The sequence below is a fragment of the Bipolaris oryzae genome (genome assembly GCF_000523455.1).
Source record: "Bipolaris oryzae ATCC 44560 unplaced genomic scaffold scaffold_0, whole genome shotgun sequence".
In the NCBI taxonomy this organism is placed as follows: domain Eukaryota; kingdom Fungi; phylum Ascomycota; class Dothideomycetes; order Pleosporales; family Pleosporaceae; genus Bipolaris; species Bipolaris oryzae.
Genome location: NW_006911276.1, coordinates 310,094 through 332,236, shown reverse-complemented (window position 1 = coordinate 332,236; position 22,143 = coordinate 310,094). Strand labels below are relative to the sequence as shown.

At 50.5% G+C, this 22,143-nt stretch overlaps 7 protein-coding genes across 7 annotated transcripts; 3 read left to right on the top strand and 4 right to left on the bottom strand.

Annotated features, from left to right (window-relative positions):
* Window positions 1-617: 617 nt before the first annotated feature.
* COCMIDRAFT_31449 (uncharacterized protein) lies at window positions 618-3,725 on the bottom strand (the record flags this gene model as incomplete). Its single annotated transcript, XM_007683948.1, has 5 exons — window positions 618-890; window positions 982-1,742; window positions 2,231-2,563; window positions 2,614-3,540; window positions 3,593-3,725. 5 exons carry the CDS (start codon window positions 3,723-3,725, stop codon window positions 618-620), a joined length of 2,427 nt encoding a protein of 808 aa, XP_007682138.1.
* Window positions 3,726-4,028: 303 nt separating this feature from the next.
* COCMIDRAFT_79582 (uncharacterized protein) lies at window positions 4,029-8,656 on the bottom strand (the record flags this gene model as incomplete). Its single annotated transcript, XM_007684028.1, has 8 exons — window positions 4,029-4,120; window positions 4,174-4,699; window positions 4,750-4,971; window positions 5,023-5,505; window positions 5,562-5,641; window positions 5,697-5,871; window positions 6,169-8,549; window positions 8,599-8,656. The coding sequence occupies 8 exons, from the start codon at window positions 8,654-8,656 to the stop codon at window positions 4,029-4,031; spliced, it is 4,017 nt and encodes a 1,338-aa protein (XP_007682218.1).
* A 156-nt stretch (window positions 8,657-8,812) lies between these two features.
* Window positions 8,813-9,288, top strand: COCMIDRAFT_79500 (uncharacterized protein; the record flags this gene model as incomplete). The annotated part of the gene is made up of 2 exons (XM_007684027.1): window positions 8,813-8,842; window positions 8,896-9,288. 2 exons carry the CDS (start codon window positions 8,813-8,815, stop codon window positions 9,286-9,288), a joined length of 423 nt encoding a protein of 140 aa, XP_007682217.1.
* Window positions 9,289-9,598: 310 nt separating this feature from the next.
* On the bottom strand, window positions 9,599-10,359 carry COCMIDRAFT_31446 (uncharacterized protein; the record flags this gene model as incomplete). The annotated part of the gene is made up of 5 exons (XM_007683947.1): window positions 9,599-9,774; window positions 9,828-9,914; window positions 9,961-10,040; window positions 10,092-10,202; window positions 10,289-10,359. 5 exons carry the CDS (start codon window positions 10,357-10,359, stop codon window positions 9,599-9,601), a joined length of 525 nt encoding a protein of 174 aa, XP_007682137.1.
* A 601-nt stretch (window positions 10,360-10,960) lies between these two features.
* On the top strand, window positions 10,961-12,747 carry COCMIDRAFT_21289 (uncharacterized protein; the record flags this gene model as incomplete). Its single annotated transcript, XM_007683906.1, has 2 exons — window positions 10,961-12,561; window positions 12,621-12,747. 2 exons carry the CDS (start codon window positions 10,961-10,963, stop codon window positions 12,745-12,747), a joined length of 1,728 nt encoding a protein of 575 aa, XP_007682096.1.
* A 377-nt stretch (window positions 12,748-13,124) lies between these two features.
* On the top strand, window positions 13,125-13,307 carry COCMIDRAFT_79563 (uncharacterized protein; the record flags this gene model as incomplete). Its single annotated transcript, XM_007684026.1, has 1 exon — window positions 13,125-13,307. The coding sequence occupies one exon, from the start codon at window positions 13,125-13,127 to the stop codon at window positions 13,305-13,307; it is 183 nt and encodes a 60-aa protein (XP_007682216.1).
* A 963-nt stretch (window positions 13,308-14,270) lies between these two features.
* On the bottom strand, window positions 14,271-22,087 carry COCMIDRAFT_79357 (uncharacterized protein; the record flags this gene model as incomplete). Its single annotated transcript, XM_007684025.1, has 10 exons — window positions 14,271-14,393; window positions 14,461-14,656; window positions 14,711-15,271; window positions 15,322-15,662; window positions 15,848-15,941; window positions 16,120-17,961; window positions 19,141-19,366; window positions 19,516-20,421; window positions 20,493-20,586; window positions 21,365-22,087. 10 exons carry the CDS (start codon window positions 22,085-22,087, stop codon window positions 14,271-14,273), a joined length of 5,106 nt encoding a protein of 1,701 aa, XP_007682215.1.
* Window positions 22,088-22,143: the final 56 nt, after the last annotated feature.

Here is a 22,143-nt window from a genome sequence, read left to right as displayed (position 1 = left end):
CCATGGTTCAGTTAATTCATCTTTTTTTTCTTCTTCTTTTTCTTTGCCTATATTCTCGGGCTGTGTGTGTTTTTTTTTGGTTGGATTGGGTTGGGACTGCGGGCTGGCTGGGCTTGGATATATTGGATTGGAAAGTGGAGGAGGAGAGGGAATTGGAATATCTTGGATCTACTTACCTAGTTTATTAGTTTGGTTCTTTGGAACCTAGGTTGAATACGTCTGTACATACTTTTCTTGTTCCGTGCCCGCTCCCCCAATATCTCCTCTCAGACTATTAAATGCACATTGTCTGTGCTTTAGTGAGCCTATGGTCTCTGCAAGTAGTGTTCAAGCATGTGATTTTGCCATATGCCATATGCCATGTACAGATTTAGCCTGTTTATCGGAGAAAGAAAAGACTGAACAAGGAAAGAGTCGTAATCATTACTTGTCTCTTTTTTCCTTGTCATCGGGAATACCACATCTCCTCATTGCCGCATATCCATCATACGCGCAGACCATCCAATTGTGTCTTGATGCATATATCGTACACTAATCTGCACTTGTGCGACTCTACTCTGGCTCGCGAGAGCAAAAAACAAACAAATAAGAGAAGCAGTCCCTCTTCCGACACTCCCTTAGACAATCGTCTCCAACTCCCGTGCATATCCCAGCGTATTCTCAATAACCTGATCGCTCGTAACCAGAATATCCTTGCTCATGTAGTCATCCTCCTGCTGGGGGAAGTATATCCGTCCGTCCTTGACAACCCATCCCGATTCCTTTGCAAAGTTGACAACGCTGCCTTCCGAGTCGAGGAAGAGAAGGGATTTGGCGTCGGAAATGGGGATGGAGGGGTATGCGCGTTCGCTGCACGAGGCGATTTCCTTGCGTATGGTTCCGATGAGAATCTACAGAAAAGAGTGTTAATAAATCAAGTCTTCAATTCATTCTTTCCCCGGTGCTACACAAATGTGGCAAAGGTTGTTGTTTATGACGTACCTCTGTGAACAGCCCAAACTCCTCGCCGGGCACCCTCTCGCTCTTCGTCTCAACCCACACCTTATCATAGCTACCCTCCATAAGCGCCTGCTCCAACCTCACAGGGTACTGGATAAATTGGTCAGCCTCGAGCTTCGAGCCCGCCTGCGCAGCCGCCACCTCGAGCGTCTCGAGCAGCGTGTGGAACCCCGCGTAGTCGCCCTCGCTCAGCAGCAGCAACAGGTATAATCCCGTGACTTTGCTGGAATTGCTGCCGTCCTTGGGCAGTGTCGACTCCGGGAGGGAGTAAAAGGGCTGCAGCTGCTGGAAGTAGCGGGTAAAGGACTCGGTGTCTTTGAGGCGGATCGAGATGATGGCGCCGAGCTCGAGTGTCTCGCGTGCTAGCTGCAGGTGTTTCCGTGGCGTCTTTTCTTGCGGGATGAGGGCGTTGAGGTTGAGTAGGGCGATCTTGGCTTTGCCTAGTAATGATGTTGATTGCTGGTAGTTGTGTGACTTGAGCGTCTGGTGGAGCTGCTGAAGCACGCTGGAGAGTTCCTTCTCGGCCATGGTGCGGGGCGATTCTGGTTTCTCGTTTGATGATACAGATGGTGAGTAAGAGGGAGCTTGGGTGGGTTGCAGTAGTCGAATGGGTGATGTGGTGGTGGTGTTGTTTGTCGCCGCGGGTGGAAGCTTCGACCGTATACGTCGGGGGGCCGTCGGCGTCGGAGGTGCTGCTGGGCTTAGCGTCTGGGGGCTGACCAACCGCCACGCCGTATCGTAACCTTCAAACGTGCGATAACGAATGTATGCCATCTTTTATGCATATGTCTACAGTAGCGAGAAAGAATACATACATACAGCAAGAAACAAGTACATTTTAACCACTTTATATGAAAACGGCAACCTTGGATTTCATCACATATCAGGCACCGATTTCTGCAGATGACCAGAATGGTCACACTGTCTCAGAAGTCCCAGAATACTATTGGCGATTCCAAAGTCCTAGTCCTAGCCTACCTATTCTTCCGATACTGCAGCTGACATCACTTCCGATGATTTTACAACCTGTGATTTGTGTGATCCCACTGGGCTTATTGCGTGTTGGTCCATGTGTCGTATAAAGATAGACGTTGCCTCTATAAATCTGTTCGACAAAGCAAACAGGTACATCCTCTCTTGACAGGCCTGAAGCTCAAATATGTGTTACATTACTACTGGAACCTGAGTGTGGGACAAACTAGATCGGTGTGGCCCATCTATCTTCTCTTGCCAAACCTCCCCTTTCCGCTAGCCCCTGTTTTCCCCTTGATGTTTAGTCTCCGATAATTTGCGTTGGCTGTAGCTTTGATTTTCCGGGCAGCTGTCTTTATAATATTTTCCTTTTTCGGCTTCTCGTTTGCTTCTTGTGTTTTTTTCGTCACTTTCCGTACTTTCGGAGTATGCGACACATCGCTAGCATAGTCTGATCCATCGTCCACATCTGAACCGAACTCGTCCTCTATGTCTGCTGATACTTGCGTCTCTGGCACACGTGTCTGCTCTTCCACATCATTATGTGTTTCTGGTGCTGGTATTGGCTTAGGCTTAACAATGTTCGGACGCACTGGAGATGGTTAGTCAAGGTGCTTGTTTCAAACGAAAACCAAGCCATACTTATCACCCGTCGTGTTTGCCTCTTCATTCCCTTCTTCTTCCATGCCCTTCGAGGCTTGCCATCGGGACCCAATTCCGGCTCTTCCTCACTGTCTTCTTCGGATTCAACACCCCGATCTGGACCCAAGGGCATCGGCGCCTGGCTGTCTTGCACCAAGAGTTGCGGTACTCTGGGTTTCTTTGGAGCCACTATGCCTTCTTCTTCCATTTCCAGTTCTCGCATAATATCCGCCTCTTCATCAAGCTTGTCGTCCTCATCTTTCTTCATAGCCTGTATCATAGCAGTCAAACTGCGTCCTAGTCCCCGCCGCTTCCATGGTGCTGGCCGAGGGGTTGTTTCATCTTCTTCGTCAATTGCGCCCAGAGCATTGTCTCTTCGAAGAAAAGCAGGCGTCGCTAACCCGTGCATCGTAGATGACGGGGTTCCTTCCTCGTCTAGTCTTCTCTTCTTTGGTGTAACGAACTGATTTAGCAGAAAGCGCTTCCCGGCCGATAGTGGTGTTCTCTCTCCTCTCGCTCGAGACTCCAGCAATGCTTCGCTTGCTCCATCTTCCAACTCCTTACTTGGTGTCTGGGGCACGTTCAACCCCACCTCTCCAAGCACAGTTCTCGATTTGGTAGGTGTGAGTGCAAAAGGCAGCTGATCGAAAAGACCTAGGACTATGCCATCACGTTGCGGGGTTGGACCGATTACGGCAGGCCCTTGTGGTGAAAGGAGATCGACCACTTGTGTGACGTTCTCTGAAAGCTCGTCCTCCTCCCTCTTCCTTTTCATGGGCGTAGTAACAACGGCCTTGGGCGCTGCTTTTGTCGTGCGCTCTGTGTCGACGGCTGTGTTCCGGCTTCTAGTTCGTTTCGAGGGTGTGTCCGGGCCTGCTTTTCGTGAGAGCTGTGCCCTCAGTTTGTTGTATTCTTTGTATTTTTGTGCTGTAAGTTTGTTAGTACGACCCCAGTATGTCATTGTCCAGCGCGTGCATACAGATCTCTGCATTGGCCTTAATGTCGTCGCGTCCCGCCTTTCGGCCATGGTTCTGGGCTGCAAATTTCTTCTCCCAGACTTTGAGGTCCTGTCGTAATACAGTACAGCGGTGTTCAATGTCGTCGTTACTCATGATGACTTGCGTAGAATTGTATGGGCAAAAAGTAAGCAAAAGCGGGCAAGTGAGAAGTGTAATTGATGGCGACATCAAATCGCGGTACGCGTTACGTGCACGCGACAAGACGCCGCTAGCAGGGGTATCTCAGCCCTACCGGCTCCACATCACATGCGCATCATTCACTAGCATTTCATTGGCGAGCATGACGCATCAGATATATTCTACAAATATCGTTCACAACTTCGCACTCGCATGCTTGAGAGCTCGAAGGTCATGTCGCTGATGCACAAAAGAAAAGCCTGACCGAAATTGGGGAATCTAGTAGTGAACAGCCTTGTCGTAGGTGGCCATGGCGGCCTCCTTGAACGCCTCAGCAAGAGTGGGATGAGCATGACATGTGCGCGCAACATCTGCATAATCGTTAGTGCTAGTTCGAGAAGATGCTTGATCTGATTCAACTTACCCTCAGAGCTGGCGCCGTATTCCAGTGCAAGTGTACCCTCTGCAATCATCTCACCAGCGTTGGGACCAATGATGTGAATACCCAATATCCGGTCGGTCTGAGCATCTGACAGGAACTTGACCATACCCTCAGTGTCGAGGTTGGTCTTGGCTCTTGAGTTGGCAGTGAAAGGGAAGGTTCCAGTCTTGTACTTGATACCAGCCTCCTTGAGTTCCTGCTCGTTCTGGCCAACCCAAGCAACCTCAGGGTGGGTGTACATAACAGAAGGAATGGCGCCGTAGTTGACGTGACCATGGCCCTTGTGGATGTACTCAATGGCAGCGACAGCCTCTTCCTCAGCCTTGTGGGCAAGCATAGGGCCGAAAGTGCAGTCTCCGATGGCGCGAATGTGGGGGATCTTGGTGCGGTACTCCTGGTCAATGATCAGGCGGCCCCTCTCATCGGTTTCGAGGCTGATGTTGTCAAGACCAAGACCGGAAGTGTATGGGCGACGACCGATAGCAACAAGGACGCAGTCCGCATCGAGCTAGGCATGTCAGCATTACAATCAGCTAGTGTTGCTCAAAATCGACTCACAGTCTCCTCCTTTCCACCCTTTGCGGCCTCGACGCTAACGTTGACACCAGCGCTGTGAACCTCACCAGCGGTAACCTTTGTGTTGAGCTTGAACTTCAAGCCCTGCTTTTGAAGGATCTTCTGGGTCTGCTTCGCGATTTCGTTGTCCATGCCGGGGCCACCAATCTGGCCCAAGAACTCAACAACGGTGACCTCAGAGCCAAGACGCGACCAAACGGAGGCCTATGTGTGGTTAGCATAGTCTACCAAAAGAACGACTGAGTATTTTCCTACCATCTCAAGGCCAATGATACCACCACCGATGACGGTCATCTTCTTAGGCACTTCCTGAAGTGCAATGGCGCCGGTGCTTGTGATAACCTTCTGCTCGTCGATGGTCAAGCCAGGGAAAGGAGTGGCCTCAGAACCAGTGGCAATGAGGATGTTCTTTCCGCGGACAGTAGTCTCGCCGCCTTCAGTGAGGTTGACGGCAATGGTGTGCTCGTCCTGGAACGCACCAGTACCCTTGATGTACTCAACGTTGTTCTTCTTGAAAAGGAACTCAATTCCCTTTGTGAGACCAGAAACGGAGCTCTCCTTAGCCTTCATCATGGCGGGGAGGTTGAGCTTGACATCGCCGACCTCGATTCCGCGGCTCTTAGTATCGTGGAGGATCTGGTGGTAGAGATGCGAGTTGTTGAGGAGGGACTTGGAGGGAATGCAGCCGACGTTCAAGCAGGTTCCACCCAGGGAGCCACGCTTTTCGATGCAAGTGACCTGTCCGCTTGCGTCAACCTTGTGATCTTGCCATTGTCCGAATGTGTCTTGCTAACCTTCATGCCCGCCTGTCCAGCCTTGATAGCTGCGACATATCCCGCAACACCACCACCGATGATGACTAGGTCCTTCTCCTCTGTCCAGCGGTCAGCAGATGCACTAAACCAATGGTGCGCCGTGATGCGACTCACCAGCTTCCGACGCATATCCACGTCGTAACCGGTTCTGGAAGTAAATGTTGGATGCGCAGAATGTGCTTCGGGTGACGGGTCGCGACGCCCGTTGAGCGGCGCGGGGTGCCAGTGAGCGGAACATGGTGAAGATGGCCGGAGGAAACATAACCAAAAGAAGCCGTGAGGTATACGGCTGGGATGACAGGCGTCAATGGATGGGGCGTGGGATGGCAGATGTGGTTGAGCTTTTTGCGGAGCTCGGCTGGGAAGGCCTATGCGGCTTCCGTAGGGTCAAGGGTGGCGCCAAGATGACAAAGTGCCTCATGTTCAACATCGCCTCCTGGCACCATACTGCATTGGTTCTTTTATCACTCTATTATTAAACATACAACAGAGGGGTATTTTAGTCAAACACTCAGTCTTCCGCCAACGTAGTAGTAGCCAACACTCTAGTCAGCATTCCCATGACGGACTTGCACGCCCACCGCACCGTTTCCTTCTCCGCTTCCTCAACAATCTCCGTCTTACTAACTGTCTTCTTCAAGAAGAATTGCAAACCGGCAATCATTTCTGGTGCTTGATCTGTCTCTACAAATACCTCCCGGACAGCCCGTTCGTCACGCTTGTCTTTTGTCTTGGATGTCTTCAATGCCTCCAGAATGGTAGTAACAAGTAAGACTTCAACAAAAGTCTTGGTTTTCGGCTGCAAGTAGGGGAAGTTGAGGTTCTTGAGACTGATAATTGGCATGGCTTTACGGCCAATCAATGTGCCATACAGCTTGCCCTGATTGACAAGCTTTCGAAGGGACATGTCGGTGTCCATTTCGTCATCATCGTCATCATCGTCCGCGTCATCTTGCTTTTCCCCTAAACTCTTGAAGATATCCCACAGCGCGAATTGAAAGCTCTTGCGGGTCTTGTGATCGGAGCAAATCTTGCGCGCAAGTACAGTGTAGTAAGGGTTGTAGGTCTTCTCGGCGCCCGCACAGTGAACAATGACTCGTGGTATCTCTGCTTCTTGAGACTTTTTGAGATTGAGCTTATTCAATCTTATCTGCGCATCCTTGAAGTCGCTGGCAGACATTATAGAGATGAAGATAGCCCGCCGAATGTCTGTGTTCATACGGTGCTCGCGAGCAAGCTGTACAAGATCAACTTCGCTGTCATCGCCCTCGTCATCGATATGTGTCGTGGTCTGTTCAAATTTTCCGTTATCCTTGGCCGGCTCCTCGTTTCCTGGTTGATTGCGCCAACTTGCTCCGACAAGCCACCATTTGCCTCTCTTCTCAGTATCTCTGATATCCTTCAGACCAACCCGTAGTGGTTCGGTCGCCTTGAGATTCCGTGAGTTCAGCGTACCAAGCTGCTTCTTCATCCGGGTTGTATGCTCCCTCGAGATTACCGAAGAAGCGATACCAGTCTTCATTTTGTTGTTTTTGAGGTCGTTGATTGTTTCAATCATGAACTTGGTGCGAACCGGCAAGTTGTTCTGGCCAACCTTGGCGACAGACTTCTGAAGAAGAACAACAATGTCCTTCAGAGAGGTCGGGTCATCTTGGCGTAGCTGTGGACCCGCTGCCCGGACTATTCTCAACAGAAGTTCGGTGTTGATTTCGGTAAGCTCGTCGAGAAAGAATCGAATGTAGTCGAATACAATATTGCTGCCAATGACTTGGAACGTATATAGCTCTGCCACCACGGATATGAGATTCGACGTCTGCTTTCCAGAACCGTCTTTGTTTGCTTGATAGTGTCTGTCAACTTCCGCAACAATCCGCTCTACCATCTGTGCCCCGAAGTCTGGTCCAATAATTTTGTAGATCGCAGCAATAAAACCGGCGTGCAGGTTCAGGAAAGTATCCAGGAGAGCGGTGGGATCTGATAGCATTCCAATCAATAGATCGACCAGTGTGTTGTTGACATATCCACGGGGGTTGTTCTGGTAGATAGTCTCAATTTCGCGCAAGATGGAGAGTATGTTGGCTTCCGAAAGACGGTTGAAAAGACCTTGTATCTGCCTTCGAAGACGTAGTAAAGCCTCTGAATCCGATGAAGGTGGTGCTCTAAGCGCAGGTGGTATATATTTGGTCGGCTGGGCATCCGGTGCTACAGGAGCAACGTATGGATTTTCTCGTTTCTTTGGTTGTTCTGGCTCAGCCTCTTCGGCATTGTCGTCTTCAGAGCCTAAATCACTTTCCTCATCGTAGTCTGTCTCGTCTTCGTCATCAAAGTCTGCCTCTTCTATGTCCAAGTCTTCGTCAGACTCAGACGCTTCTGAATTGTCGTCTTCTTCTTCATCCGACTTCTGGCCTAGGGCCTTCCGCCTCTTACTTGCAAGCCAGTCGTCATCTTCATCCCTTTTACGCTTTGACGGCTGAGCACCCTCTTCGTCGCTAAAATCTCCGAGATCTCCAAGGCCCTCAAACAGGTCATCGAGACCGCCATCTGCTCCCTTGGATTTCTTCTTGCCCTTCACACCTAATCTTTTTTCCAGTGCAGCAATTTCGGCATCGTCCTGGGCTAGTCTGTCTCTTGTGGCGCGTGATACTTTCGCAGGCGGAGGCGATGCTTCCTCTGAATTTGAGGGTTTTGTCTTGAGTATGCCTTTCAGAGGCTTTTGCGGCTCCTTCTTCTCTACCGGTGGTGGTGTGGCGTCTGATTCGATGTTGTCCCAATCTATCTCCTCTTCCTCGTCCTCATCTTCCGATTCGGCTTCACGACGCGGTCCTCGGCCATTATGTGGATGTGTTGGCGCAGGCTTCCTGCCTTGCTTGTTCTGTCGCTTCTTCTCTACGCGATCGGCTTTGCGCCTGTCTTTGCGATTGAGTGGTCCATTACGCGGTCCTTTGCGCTGCTTGTTGTTTGCTGGATCTGCCGTTGTTTAGTACTGAAAATGTACCCAGCTATCGTCCAATATTACCTCCAAGTTGGTTCCGTAACTCTACGGGCAATTTTGGCCCTCCGAAGGGTTTGCGCATGTTGTGGTGTCTGGGGCGGTTGGTTGTCGCAAAAAAGTTCGAGGGTCGGAGTTTAGGTGAGATTTCCCCGCGTCTCCGCCTCGCACTGACAGCAGGCATCCCACTATGCAACCTACCATCTCCATGGCGCGACTAATATAGCACACAACATTCACAATGGGGCGAGAACATTTGAGCAACGATGAGGTGTGTGATATCACACGAATGTAATCGTCTTCTCTATTCTAACACTTGCTCAGTTCTTTGCAAAACTCGCCAACCTCTTCGAATACACACAAACAAAAGGCCACGGCAGCGTCTACCTTGTACAGAAGCGTATGACATTGGGTACCACTGCCACCCCACCTCCAGCCAACAAGGTCGCCGATGATCCATTATGGGACACCCATCCTGAAGACTCGCTGCCTGTTTTGATTCGCGCGCACAATAACAAGAGCGACAAGAAAGCAGGGACAGACAGGAAAAAAGTTGACAAAATAGAGTTGAGCACAGTGGTAAAACCGGAAGACTTGGACGGGTTCTACGCGCGATATGCCGAAGCATGCAAGGCAGGCATGAGTGGATTGAAGAAGCGAGACAAGAAGAAGGCGAAGAAGACCAAGAAAAAGAAGAAGGTGGAGACAAAGGCGTGAGTGCGATAATGTCTCGCTTGATCATGCACCATACAAGAATATGGTTCAGCATGCTCATAGACAGCGTCATCATTGAGGTCAGGCATGGACACGGACATCACCAATCATTCGAAAGACGCCAGACGAAGAGCTGTTCGACAGACATCCAAGCTACGGGTTGAGAGAGAATGTGCATCAAAGTATGGGGCGTAACACGAATTGCTTAATATGCCAATTTATCACGTCTGTCGCAGACGTAATCTCAAAAAATTACGTTACAATTTAAGCACGCGCTTTCATGCCTAACACGTCCTCGCTGAATCACAGAAAATTACACCTTCGGTGCTGCTCTCTTCTTGAAAATTTTCAAGTTAAGAGGTAGCGGCTGTCCCATCCATGTTGCGCGTTGTGTATGGTCCCTCTCTTCCTCATCAGTATTCGGATGAATCAGTGCCGAAAGTGGACCTCTGTTAATTACTAGCCAAGGAATAAATGCGCCAAATTGCTCTAATAATCCTTAGTGAAGGCTCCAGCTTCTAGTCCAACAAGCCATTACTTACGTGGAGTGAAAATGTTAACCTCAAACATGGCAAGAGGATGAGGTCCAATTGGTCGATCCCAGACTCGGTATATGCGCAACTCAGGGACTGTTTTGATTAGAAACAACTGAATTAAGGGAGGACACCACCATACACTCGCGACGTATGCGCTCCCAGAGCTCATTGGCAAACTTCGTTTCTTCCTCGTCACTCTGAAGATAGTAGATGTGTACACTGAAAACATCAGTGATTGTTTAACAGAATATTTGAGTTGTTCGTACTCACTCAAAACCCCCACGGATGCCATTCGTAATAGGTGCTACGAATGAGTTATAGGCATCGCTTGCCTTGTCAGCTGGAGGGTTTACGTAGGATTTCCCATCCTCGGCCTTTTCGCTGTGATTGTATCAGTATTCTTCAATCACATTTGTACCGCAATATTTGGAATCATAAGCACTAGCAATATGGAAGACGTATCCTACTTGGGCAATGGTTCACAGTTTTCGAAGCCTTTAAGAGGGGATTCGTATTCGTAAATACTAGGATCAGCCATTGTTGTGTTATATCGTCAGAAAGAGATTGTTTTTAGCTGGAATGAATGATAGCAGCTGTATGTTACATTGTAGCTTATATGTCCCTTCATCTAGTGTTGTCCAGTTACCGAGCCAATTGTCTTGTTTGTCAGCGCGGAACTAGAGCCGCCTTTACTACCATCGAGAGTGGGTTCAAATGTCTACTTAACAAAGGTTACCAGCCATATTCATGTTGCGAATTGAGTGAGTTTTATTTTTGAAGCATCCAAATTCTAGTCCTTGGAAGGCCGTCGTCATCTAAACGGTGTTGGCATGCAGCTAAAGTCAACAAGACGCACTTTTCAGGTTAACTCAAAACAGGTATCTATTTACAAAAAGCAATCCATTGCACATATAAAACACAATGCATTATCTTAGTCGGTCAACACGAGCCTTGGTTGATAAGGGAAATTGGGTGATTGGCCTTATCGACACATATAGTGCTTCACGTACCTAGACTGTGCACGGAGCCTGTGGAGGGGTCCATTTGAGTCACCCCGCGCCCACTCAATATAATTCCGACAACAGCAGACAATCTGCGCAACACCCCCAAAAGACGTCTGCACACCAATTGTCGCCACCATGGCTCAGCCCACCTACTACATCGACGAGGATGTCGGTCAGGACATCGCAGAACAGACGGGCGACGAGTCATCGCCCTACAAATCCCTCGGATACGCTGTCCTGACTCGCGGCGAGACTCCCAAGTTCCTTACCCGGAAGAGTGTTACTGGAGAGGTCGCAGAGGGTGCAGATGCGTCCTCGAGGTTAGAGTGGAAGGATGTTGCCAAGTCGGCCATGAAGAAGGCGGTCAACTATGCAAAGGCGCAGAAGAAGAAGGCCGAGAAGGAGCAGGGACTGCTTGCGCAGCGCTCGAAGGAGGAGGCAGACCGCAACAAGGTCCTCGATGAGGCCAAGAAGGTCGTCATAGAGGAGGACAAGAGTCTTCCTGAGGCGATCAAGATCAAGCTCGACGACACCGACCCAAAGAAGATCACGCTAGGAGATGGCAAAGATACAAAGGGTACACGAGTACGAGTATTTGGTCGCGTACATCGTGAGCGAAGACAAAAGGATGTCATGTTTGTCACCTTAAGAGATGGTTACGGCTACATGCAGGTCATCTTCACTGGTAACCTTGCAAAGACCTACGATGCCCTCACGTTGACTCGCGAAACCAGCATGGAGATTCTCGGAGAGTTGAGGCAGATCCCCGCTGGTGCCCACGCTCCCAACAGCCGCGAACTGCACGCCGACTACTACAAGATCCACGATGGCTGGAAGGCAGCTGGTGGCGACGATGCCATTACCAACAGGGTATCAAAGGACACTGAGCACGCGACCTTGCTGGATCTGCGACATCTCACTCTACGTGGAGAGACTGCATCCAAGGTCATGATTGTCCGTGACGCCGTTGAGTTTGCATTCAACCAGGTCTATAAAGAACTTCGACTACGCAAGGTCAGCCCGCCAGCGCTTGTCCAAACCCAGGTAGAGGGTGGTGCCACGCTCTTCAAGTTCGGTTACTACAATGAGGAGGCCTACCTTACCCAGTCTTCTCAACTATATCTTGAGACATGCTTGCCATCAATGGGAGACGTGTACTGCATCGAAAAGTCCTTCCGTGCTGAAAAGTCATTGACCCGTCGTCATTTGGCTGAGTACACGCACATTGAGGCCGAGCTCGACTACATCAACTTTGACGACCTGCTCACCCATCTCGAAGAGGTCATGTGCCGTGTCCTAGACGTCACAATGGCTGATCCCGTCGTCAAGCAATACATCATGGACCTCAACCCCGAGTTCAAGGTCCCCGAGCGCCCATTCAAGCGCATGAAGTACCAAGAAGCCATTGATTGGCTCGTTGAGCACAACATCCCCAACGAGGATGGCGAGCCCCACAAGTTTGGCGACGATATCGCTGAAGCTGCAGAGCGTAGGATGACAGATATCATCAACAGGCCCATCTTCCTCACACATTTCCCTACGGAGATCAAGGCCTTTTACATGCTGAAGGAAAAGGAAGACCCCAGGGTAACGGAGAGCGTGGATTGCTTGATGCCCGGTGTCGGTGAGATTGTTGGAGGAAGTATGAGGATGGACAACTACGATGAGTTGATGGCTGCGTTTGCCAGGGAGCAGATTGATCCTGCGGCATACTACTGGTACACTGACCAGAGGAAGTAAGTTTTGCATCCATATAACTCACAAAGCATCTTACTAACAACTTTTTTCCCACCAGGTACGGCTCTTCTCCCCACGGCGGTTACGGTCTCGGTCTCGAACGCTTCCTCGCCTGGCTATGCAAGCAACACACTGTCCGCGACTGCTGCCTGTACCCCCGCTACTTCGGCCGCTGCAAGCCTTAAGCCATCGTTTGTTATCAAATATTGTTTTTTTCTTCTGTTTCCTTTGACCTTCTTACCTACCTGCCTGATTCCTATGCCAAGAATTTTAGGGTCCCAGTCACAAAAAAAAGGGTCGAGTGGTGTGATTCGATTTGCAGCAATCCCAGGGCTTTCTGTTGCCTTGCCCTTTTTTTTTTCTTTAATGCCAGCAAAAGCCCTTGTCTCACGTCCACACTAGGCAGCGGCGGTGGGACGAATCATATAGTTGAATCATAGCACTCAGTCAACTTGTTCAGCATACTACATGTTCCTTGGTTCTTGTTCCTTCCATATCCATGGATGCCTAGAGTCCTTCCCTCTTCCCCCCCCTTTCCACACCCCGTAGTGTCACGAGATGCATGCAACGTGTCAGGCTTGCAGTGAACCCAGTGAACCCCGTCGGACGGCCCACCTTTTTCTTCTTGACCACCCCTGATCGACAGTCGAATAGCCTCCTCATCACGGGTAATGACGATAACCACCACATAGCATGCAATCAAGTTTGGGGACGACACCAAGACACATGTTGTGTATGTATGTAAATGGTCCAGGGTCGACCTATTCTGCCATTCGCAGCACCAGTTCATAAGAAAAGCCTAAATAAACCTTTTCTAAGATATCCATCAAGTATGTCTCTCCTTCCCGTCCTCCTCCTCCTCCTCGTCCTCCTCCCGCCGCCAAAAAAACAAAAAGTGAAGTTTGATATTCAAGCTTCGCAAGTAAGAGTAGTAGCAGTAGTTTGCCTATCACCGGCAGTCCCCTCTCTCCCAACTTGCTTTGCTCGGTTAGAGCCAAACGCCAGATAGAAAACGAGAGAGATGTATAGAAAGAGAGAGAGAGAGATAAACGGAAGTGACAGAGCACTTAAAACACCTTATCTCCCTTCACTCACTCCCCCACTCCCCCCAAATAGACTAAAGATATATCAAAAAAAACATTGGTCCCCCTTCCCCCCGAATCAAAACTCCTACGCTATGCATTTGTGGTACAGCGTTCAAAAGCTTACCCAGTTCTGCGAAAAAGATGTTAGGCTCTAAGGCAGTTGGGTGAGCTATTTGTACCGGGAAAAAAATCCGTATGGGAAAAGGTAAAGCGCTAAGTTGCGCATATCATGGTACTGTGGCAGAGAGAGAAAGAAAGAAAGAAAAAAAGAGGCCGACCCAGGTTGAGGAAAACATACGCAAGGTAAACAAAGAGCTTTTTTCTGATCGAAAAGGGACGAGAGGTGTTGACGTGTCGAACGAGGACCGTGCCGCGCGTCCATTGGACGAACAGGGTGTCGTGTTCGAATTTCCAAGTCGGGCAAATGAGGCTAAGGCTGAGCGACGCCTCGCCACAGCCAATCTGCTGACGAGACGCTACCTTGACAAGGACATCTGAGATGACTGTAGATGGATAAGAGTTCTGGGTGGTGTACATGGCGTGCTTTCGTATCCAGGGTTGCTTGGCGGTGTCACTACAACTAGACCGGATAAGGTTGCAAACCACTGTTGTTAAAGCAGCGCTCAAGCTCCAAGTCGGCGCTGAATAAGACGCTGAAGCATCTCCAGCTGAGCACGCTCTTGCTCTGAAGGCGGTGGCGGGTCTGCGTTGGCCATGGCTGTGATGACGCTCGGAGGAGCTTCGGACTGTTTCACGTGAGTTAGCGCCATTGATCACAAAACAAGGCATGTGGGGCGCAGGGAGAAGTCTTACGGTGAGACTGTAGATGAGCGCCTGAACTTTGCCCTCGCTCAAGTCAACCTCGGGTGCTTTTCCTGCCAGCTGAGCCAGGGTGAGTGCTGCTTGCTGTTGCTCGATAGAATGTGCAAGGTAGTTTTGCATAGGCGCGTTGCGTTGTGCTGCAGCCTCCACAGCCGTTGGTGCTCCATAGTTCTTCATCACACGACCACTGCAAGATGCGTTAGTGTCTGCTATAACATCGTGAAGATGAGAATATACATACCTCTTGACTTTGCTGATGAAGTCGAGGACGACTCCCTTCTCTGGCACACGGAAGATCTTTGAGCTGAGATCTTTTGAGTCATTATCGCCGAACACGTAGTTGCCTTCGCCATCAGTGTCATCATCCGGATCATTAGTAATTTCGATCAAACCGTTGTTGCGCATGCCGCGTGAGAACGTTGGCTCAATGTACTCAGACTGTTTGCGCACTCGAACTCTGCGCGTGATCCGGACAAACGGCGCAGTGTTGCCCATCTCAACATCGTGGTCATCAGCGCTCAAATCGTTCTGAACCAACAAACCACTACGAAGATCGTGATCAATATGTCGGGGACATTTCCAGGCATCGCGCTGCGACGCATCAAAGCTGATGTGTGGCGGATTAGCGAGTGGGGGGTCACAGCAGTCCAAGTGCCAGTATGCGTGACAGAAGTCACACTTCAGCATTTGGCGCTTGTTGCCACTCGATAACCCACACTGGGCACACAAGATGACTTTTTGATCGTTGTCAATGACCTTTGTGTATTCTGGCTTCTGGTAGCCATATCCACTGTTCTTCGCCCTGTTTTCGTTGTTAGCGACAGATCACGCGATGGAACGCGTCACACTCACAGAGGGAACTTCTTGACTTCCTCAAAGTAAGATCCATCAGGACGCGCAGAAACACCCTCGAAATTGTTTTGGATGTCTTGCGGCAAGGCAAATGCACGAGGGTTGGTGCGCTCCAGCTTCTCGAAGAGCGGCCCCAAGCTGGGATGTGTCTCTTCGGAGTCATCGGGTGCACCAAACTTGGCATTACATTCGTAGCAGTAGAAGGCACCGTCAGGTACCTGTGTCCTCGGTGGATCGCAGCATAGCAAGTGGAAAACGCGTGGGCAGTTTTCGCAGCAGACAAACTCGCCAGCACCTCTACACGCAGAGCAGAAGTCGTCGCTCTCCGACTGTGGCGAGTTCTGGCATTCCGTTAGAGGTGAAGACAAAACTGAGAGTGGAGGAGAGTATGGAAATTTGGGAGGGGTTATGTTCGTAGTGAGAAACATTGGTGTTGGGAGATGAAAAAAGAAAATGATGTTGATGAGTTGTGCGGTGGAAGAGGAATGGTGTGGTTGGATGCTGCGGGATTTTGAGTGGCACTTACGGGGTCATTGTCATCAGGCCCCAGCTGTCTCGAACCGCCACCACCAGTAAACGCTACACCAGCAATAGGTCCTGCATCTCGGTTCTTGACTGGTCTGTGTGTACAATAGTTAGTCTTCTGGTGATTCGATGGGACCAACGGTATTGTTTGATGCAAACACGCAAGGCTTGCCTACTCGACGCTAAGAGAGCTGCGTCGACACGGGTACAGACATCTGCCTATACCCCCAAGGGCTTGAGAGCGATGCTGCAAGAAAGAAAAGAAACACTTACGATCGCTTAGTCCTGGCACCCTGACCGTTGGTAAGTTTGACCCGCTTGGGCGCCGGTCCGACTGCTGGAGTCGAAGGCCGTGTCACTGTAGCTGGCTCAGATTGAGGCGAGGAGAACCGCAACGGATCGTCTCGCAGACGCTTGGTGCCATGGTTTGGCGCTCGTCCAGGGCGCCGTGGTTGATCAGAGTCTACCGGTGGGCCTACGGCAATCTGAGATTCTGTTAAAGATTCCGTCTCAAGGATTTCGTCATCAAAGCGGACATCAGAGACTGGAGGGGGTATTTGATCGAACTGGCGGATAGGTTGTTCCTCCACCATAGATTTGCGCATCTGATAGAGACGGTCATCTTCCGCCTGCTGCTCTGCGGTAAGCGGCTGCTGCTTGTATGCATGCTTGCCAAAGAGTTTTCCTGCGTTGGCTTTCGCCTTCTTAGCAGCGCGTGCATGGGCAATGTTCTTCCCTTTCTTCAGTCCTGAGGCTGGTGCTGTAGTAGCGCTCTTTCCGTTGACCTGCACCGGCTCTGGCGGGCCCTTCAGCACTATTTCTTCATTGACCTCTGAGAGCTCAGAATCACTCGCACCAGTGTCGGGCGTCCTCGCTGCTGGAGTAGGCACAGTCGTCGAGAGACCACCATCCACGTCCATAGCAGAATCTGGCGCAGATTTTCCATTGGTAGCAGCTCGTTTCCGAGGTGATTTTGATGGCATCCTTGGTGTTGATTCTGCAGAGGTATCTGCTGCTGGTAGAGCAGGCGCTGTGCTGAATGGGTGGGGCGCAGCTTCAGAATGTGGGTCCAGTGCTGACTGCAATGCCTTGTGCGTGTCGTTCAGCATCGATTCAGTGGTCGAGACAGAATCATCGGGAACAACTTCACTACTAGCCATAGGGGATGGCGGCTGGCTGGATAATGAAACACCGTTGTTGGCCGTGTTGGGCTGGTCAAAGCGCCTGTCTCTAGTGAGGCCCATTTTCATTTTTTCTTCAAGCTTGAATGACTTGATGAACTTGCGAAAACGGTTATATTGCTTGGGCGTGCTCCTCTCGTGAATTACTGCATCTAGGGCCTCGGCTAGTTCTGGGTCACTTTTGCTTTGCTCAAAGGCGCGCTTCAAGGCGATGCCTACATAACGCCTGCCCTTGCTACTGTTGGCCTTTGAAATGGCATCGTTGACAGCGATCTGGATGCGCTGTGTGCTCGCTGCAACTGGCTCGGACATGGAAATCGCCTGTACGGCCGGGCTCCCTGAGACAGGCGTGCTCTTGCTGTAACAGCTCTTTACAGGCGTTTTTCCGTTGACGGGCGTCTTGCTTTGCACGGGCGTCTTGCCCCTGACTGGAGTTTTCGACACCTTCACCTTCTTCTTCGGCTTGGTAGGTTCGTAGTCATCATCCTCTTCATCCTCGAGAACAGGAAAGCCGGCCTGTATCTCGTACTCTTCTTGCCGCTCCGAATCATCAGGCTCAAGCTCGGGAGCCGGAGTAACTTCTGGAGTCGACCCAGCGTCGTCGCCAAACGCAATATTCACTTTTCCCAGCAATGAGTTCCGAGGAGCCGGTCCGTCGAGAGCGCGCGCGCGCTGCTTGTCCTTTGCCTTTGGAGGCACGCCGAGGGGGGCCATATTCTCCAGGACGCCGTGCCGCGCAAAACCGTGCTCTTCAAAAGAGGGCGCAAGAGTCTGGGGTTGAGGTTCAGTCCACTCGGTGATTGAGCGCTGCTTCTTGTCGTAGACGTGATCGTTGTTTGTGCCAGTAGGTGAGGCGTAGGGCGTGGTGCTGGACCTTGGTTGCGATCGAAAGTCGCGCTCCCGGGCAGACTTGCGGAGGGCCGGCATGGCGAAACTGGAACTTGGTCAGCGCGCTGTATTTGATTAACAGGTCTTTGTTCTCACTTCGCGTGCTATCCGGGAATTTTACACGCCCCAATGCCGAGCCCGGTGTTGGTGGGTCGGTCGTGCAAGAATGAGAGCGATCAAGGCTGTTCGAGAGTGCCCTGGACGCTTGGACGGGCCTTCTTATTATGTCAGCCCCCTACACATTCACCAATATCGCAGCACCTGGCAGACACTTGGATTTTAATCTATCAAAAGGTAGAGTGATGAAGAAGAAAATTCTTGTTTCACTCCCTAGCATCGATATGATGGGAGAATAGCACTTCACAAAGACTGTGAGGGACACGGCAAGTCACCCAACCTCCGCTTTTTCCGTCAGATCCTCCTCTCACTTTCACCGACCGACACCCACCACGTGAGTTTCCAGATTCATATTCTATCATAGGCTTCTAAGCGCTTCAGTAAGTAGGAAACTCATGCCCATATCCATTATGCAAAAAAACTATTGTGCACATTTAATTCAGGGGTAGACCCTATTCTCATACTTGATCTCATCCGACGTAACAAAAAAGCTCAGAATAATCGAACACGAAACAGAGCAAACCGAGCTATCCGCATATCTCCTACCATTGTTTTGCCAGGGAAGACTTCCATCCACGCTTAGCTTGGCGCACAGGTGATGAAAATAAAGCAAGGATGATGCTGCTTAGATAACCATAGGATGCCATACATCATATAGGCTTGGTATTCTATCTCCTATAATGCACTAGTAGAAAATCACCTTGGCCTTGCTTTGGAAATTCTTGTGGGATCTGGTTCCGACACTTAACCAACCTTGGGTTGTGAGCGTTGTGTGGTATGCGTTCGCGACTCAATTCGGCAATTAGCAATAAGCTACTAAGCACTTATCTGTGTCGAAATCGTACGATACACAGCAAAAGCCTCCATGAATGATCACGCAGATAATAAGCTCGTGGTTTTCGGGGGAACTGATCTTTTGGAGGTTGCTATCACTTCTACTTGATCATGGGCTTTGCCCACAGTACATGGCACACCTTTTTTTTCTGGGAGTACCAGTCATGTCTCTCCCCTGCAATGCTGTTTTTACGCTCTCAAAAATTGACACATCGTCCGGACTTGGCTCGGAAAAGATTGAGCAAGCCTGTAGATCTCTGCAATCTACGCTTACTCTTCGTCTTCGCTCTCCTCCTCAGCAGCGGCGGCGCCGTCAGCGGTAGGCTTCTTCGCGGGCTTCTTCTTCTTCTTGTTGTTCTTCTTCTTTGTCGCAGTCTTTCCAATAGGCTGCTCCAGGATCTTGAGAATCTCCTCGTCTTCAATCTTCTTATCAGACTTGTACTTGGATACGTCAATAGGAGTAGGCTGAGCAAGGCGCTGCATGCCGTTCTTGCCAATTGCTATTCCAAAGTTAGCTATTAGTTCATTCTTTTGATCTGCTGCTTTGACCGGGTGTGGTATGATCAGATTAAGGAGTCCCATAAACACGATCGAGCAGTATTTTGCGATCCGCGTTTAAAGGGTACGTATGTGGGGTCTAAAAACTTACAAACGGTGGAAAACAACCTAGCGACTGGCTGGTTGTCCTTGTCAACAACGACTTCGTACTGGCGAAGTACACCAGTGCGGACGCACTCGACGACACCAACCTTGGCGCCCTTCTCGTCCTCAAGCTGTCGCAAGCTGAAGGGGAAAGTTCCGAATTTCTTGACAACCTCGGACAAAAGTGCTCGGGAAGTCGGGCGCTTGAGTTGGTAGGTGGTGGCTGTGCGACGGTGCAGAGTAGTCCTGTTGCTGTTGTTCTTAACCTTGCCGCTTCCCAGACTGACGCCCATCTCGACACCCCAAACTTCGCCGGCCTCGGGCAGACCCTCACCCCTAACGCCCTCGCCAGGAGCAAGAATAATCTTCTTCTTGGACTCAATCTCGTTGTGGTCAAAAAGCCAGATAGTGGTGCTCTCGACGAGGTTGCAATCGTAAGCCTTGACAACCTTCTCGAGCATGTTGGTCATCTGGCTCTGTGTGTAGGGCTTCTTGGTGGCAGCCTTCTTTTGCTCCTCCTCATCGCTGTAAGGAAGTAGGCTTGGTGGTACCATCAACCTCAAGAGAAGCTCGTTTGCGTAGTGTGTAGCCAAAATGAGATCAGCTTCGCGTCCGGTGACTTCGCCAGTGTTACCGACAATAACATTGTCGCAAACAATGGTGCAGAAACCATCGATCTGAGCGCCTAGCTGAATCTTGACGACTTCCCCTTCCTTCAGTGTTGTTGCAGCCTCCTCGGCATCGGTCTTGAGGGGCGTGTAGGGAGTGATGTAGGCGCTCGGCGAGATGGTGGTGCAGTGTCCAATGCCCTTCTGGACCTTCTTGCCCTTGTAGACCTTGCCGACCTCTTCCTCCAGAAGCTTGTCGCCGCGCTCGCAGAGCTCGACAATGTTAGCTTCAGCAGCAATCCATCCTAGCCAAGGGTCAATTCGAGTCTCGTGCCTGGAAATCGGCAGTAAGCGGAGGGGTGCGGGGCCAACGTACCTGAGACCTCCTTGAGGACTCTTTGAGAGATGTCGGCGGCGACCTTGTACTTGGTGATAGTATCTGGGTTCGCCAGAGAGTAGTCTGTCGTGTGCTGTTAGCTTCTGCGACCATTTAGCGAGGCCCAGGTGTCATCTCATGGAGCTATTTCTTTGTGCATAGCTTCATGTGATGCTGGTACAGGCGGGGGGGGCCTGCATGGTGAGCTCACCAATAGCTGCTGTTTCAGTGGCCATCTTGAGTATATGTAGTGGAGGAGTGGAAAGATGGTCCAGGAGCTAGAATTGGAGTGGTGCGCAAGGTCGTTCCTGTGTTTAGAGCAAGCCCCTCAGTGGGGTGCTTTCGAGCTTTCGCTTAGCCACAGCCCAATGACGACGATCGCCTGACAACGTCACTTGTGCCTTGATCCTCTGCCAACCGTGGATCCATCGTTCCGTTCCGCATGCGAATCTGTGTGGGTGACATGCGTATGATTGGGAATTGCATCTCACATGACCACATTGCTTTTTGGCTTCAGTCCATCTGCACCGCTCGTTGTCATGTCATGTAAGCATAGGCTACTTGGGGGAGGCATGAGCTGCTAGCAGTAGAAAATGAAGGCATTTTCATCACTCTTGTAGATCGAGAATATTAAGGAGCTGCTTTACAATTCCAAGGGATTATTTGCTTTGGATCGCTCGAGGCTACTATAATCACACCTCCAGCAACCCATCCACCACAACTGCCCTATGATCACTGCTAAACACCCCATCATCAAACCGAGTTTCCAGCACACTCGCCCCCTCAATCACCCAATCCCCCCGCCCTCTCGGCCCCATAAACACAAAATCAATCACCTCCTTCCCTTCATCCTGAAATCCCGTAAACGTAACCTCATGCCCATACACCCATTTCGCCTGCTCCCTCGTGTCCTGTAAGATAGACTCCTCAGCATTAAGAATCTCATACGCCTCACCATCCTTCTCAGAATTAAAATCGCCACCAAGGAAGAAGGGCAAAGCAATTGAAGAATCATTTGCAGGCGCAGTGACTTGAGCTGTAACATTTTGAATGATCTTTGCAGATTCGCGGCGGGAAATGGGACCAGCATTGTCCAGATGCGTGCTCATTGCGACGAGTGTCTTCTTGTGTTGAATGTGTTTGAACGTGCCAATCGTTATGATGCGGATGGAGCCTGCATCCCATCCTTTCTTCCCTACGACCCCATCTTCGTTGAGCCAGACAGTCTGCCACTCGAGTAGGTTCCAGACTGCTTTTCGGTAGATGACAGGACTGTACTCGCCCTTGGTTTTACCGTCGTCTCGGCCGACACCAATATATGCCCATTCGTCGCCGAGGCCAGACATGATGTCAGTGAGTTGTGAGTTGAGAACTTCTTGTAGACATATAAAGGCCTCGGGGTTGTGCAAAGTGTTGTAGTGCAGCTCGTTAAGGATTAGTTGGCGACGAGTAGACCATGGTTTCTCGCCTGTCGAGGGCGGATTGGCTGCATAGCGGATGTTGTGGGTAAGAATCCGGATGGGAAGAGATGCGGTGTTGACTTTCATGATAAAGGTGAGTAGAGTGGTGAGGAAGATGGTTGCCCTCAGCATCATGACGTTTCGGCAAGGCACCTTGTCTAGCTGAAACCCAGCGCACCGCGTTGCAACTT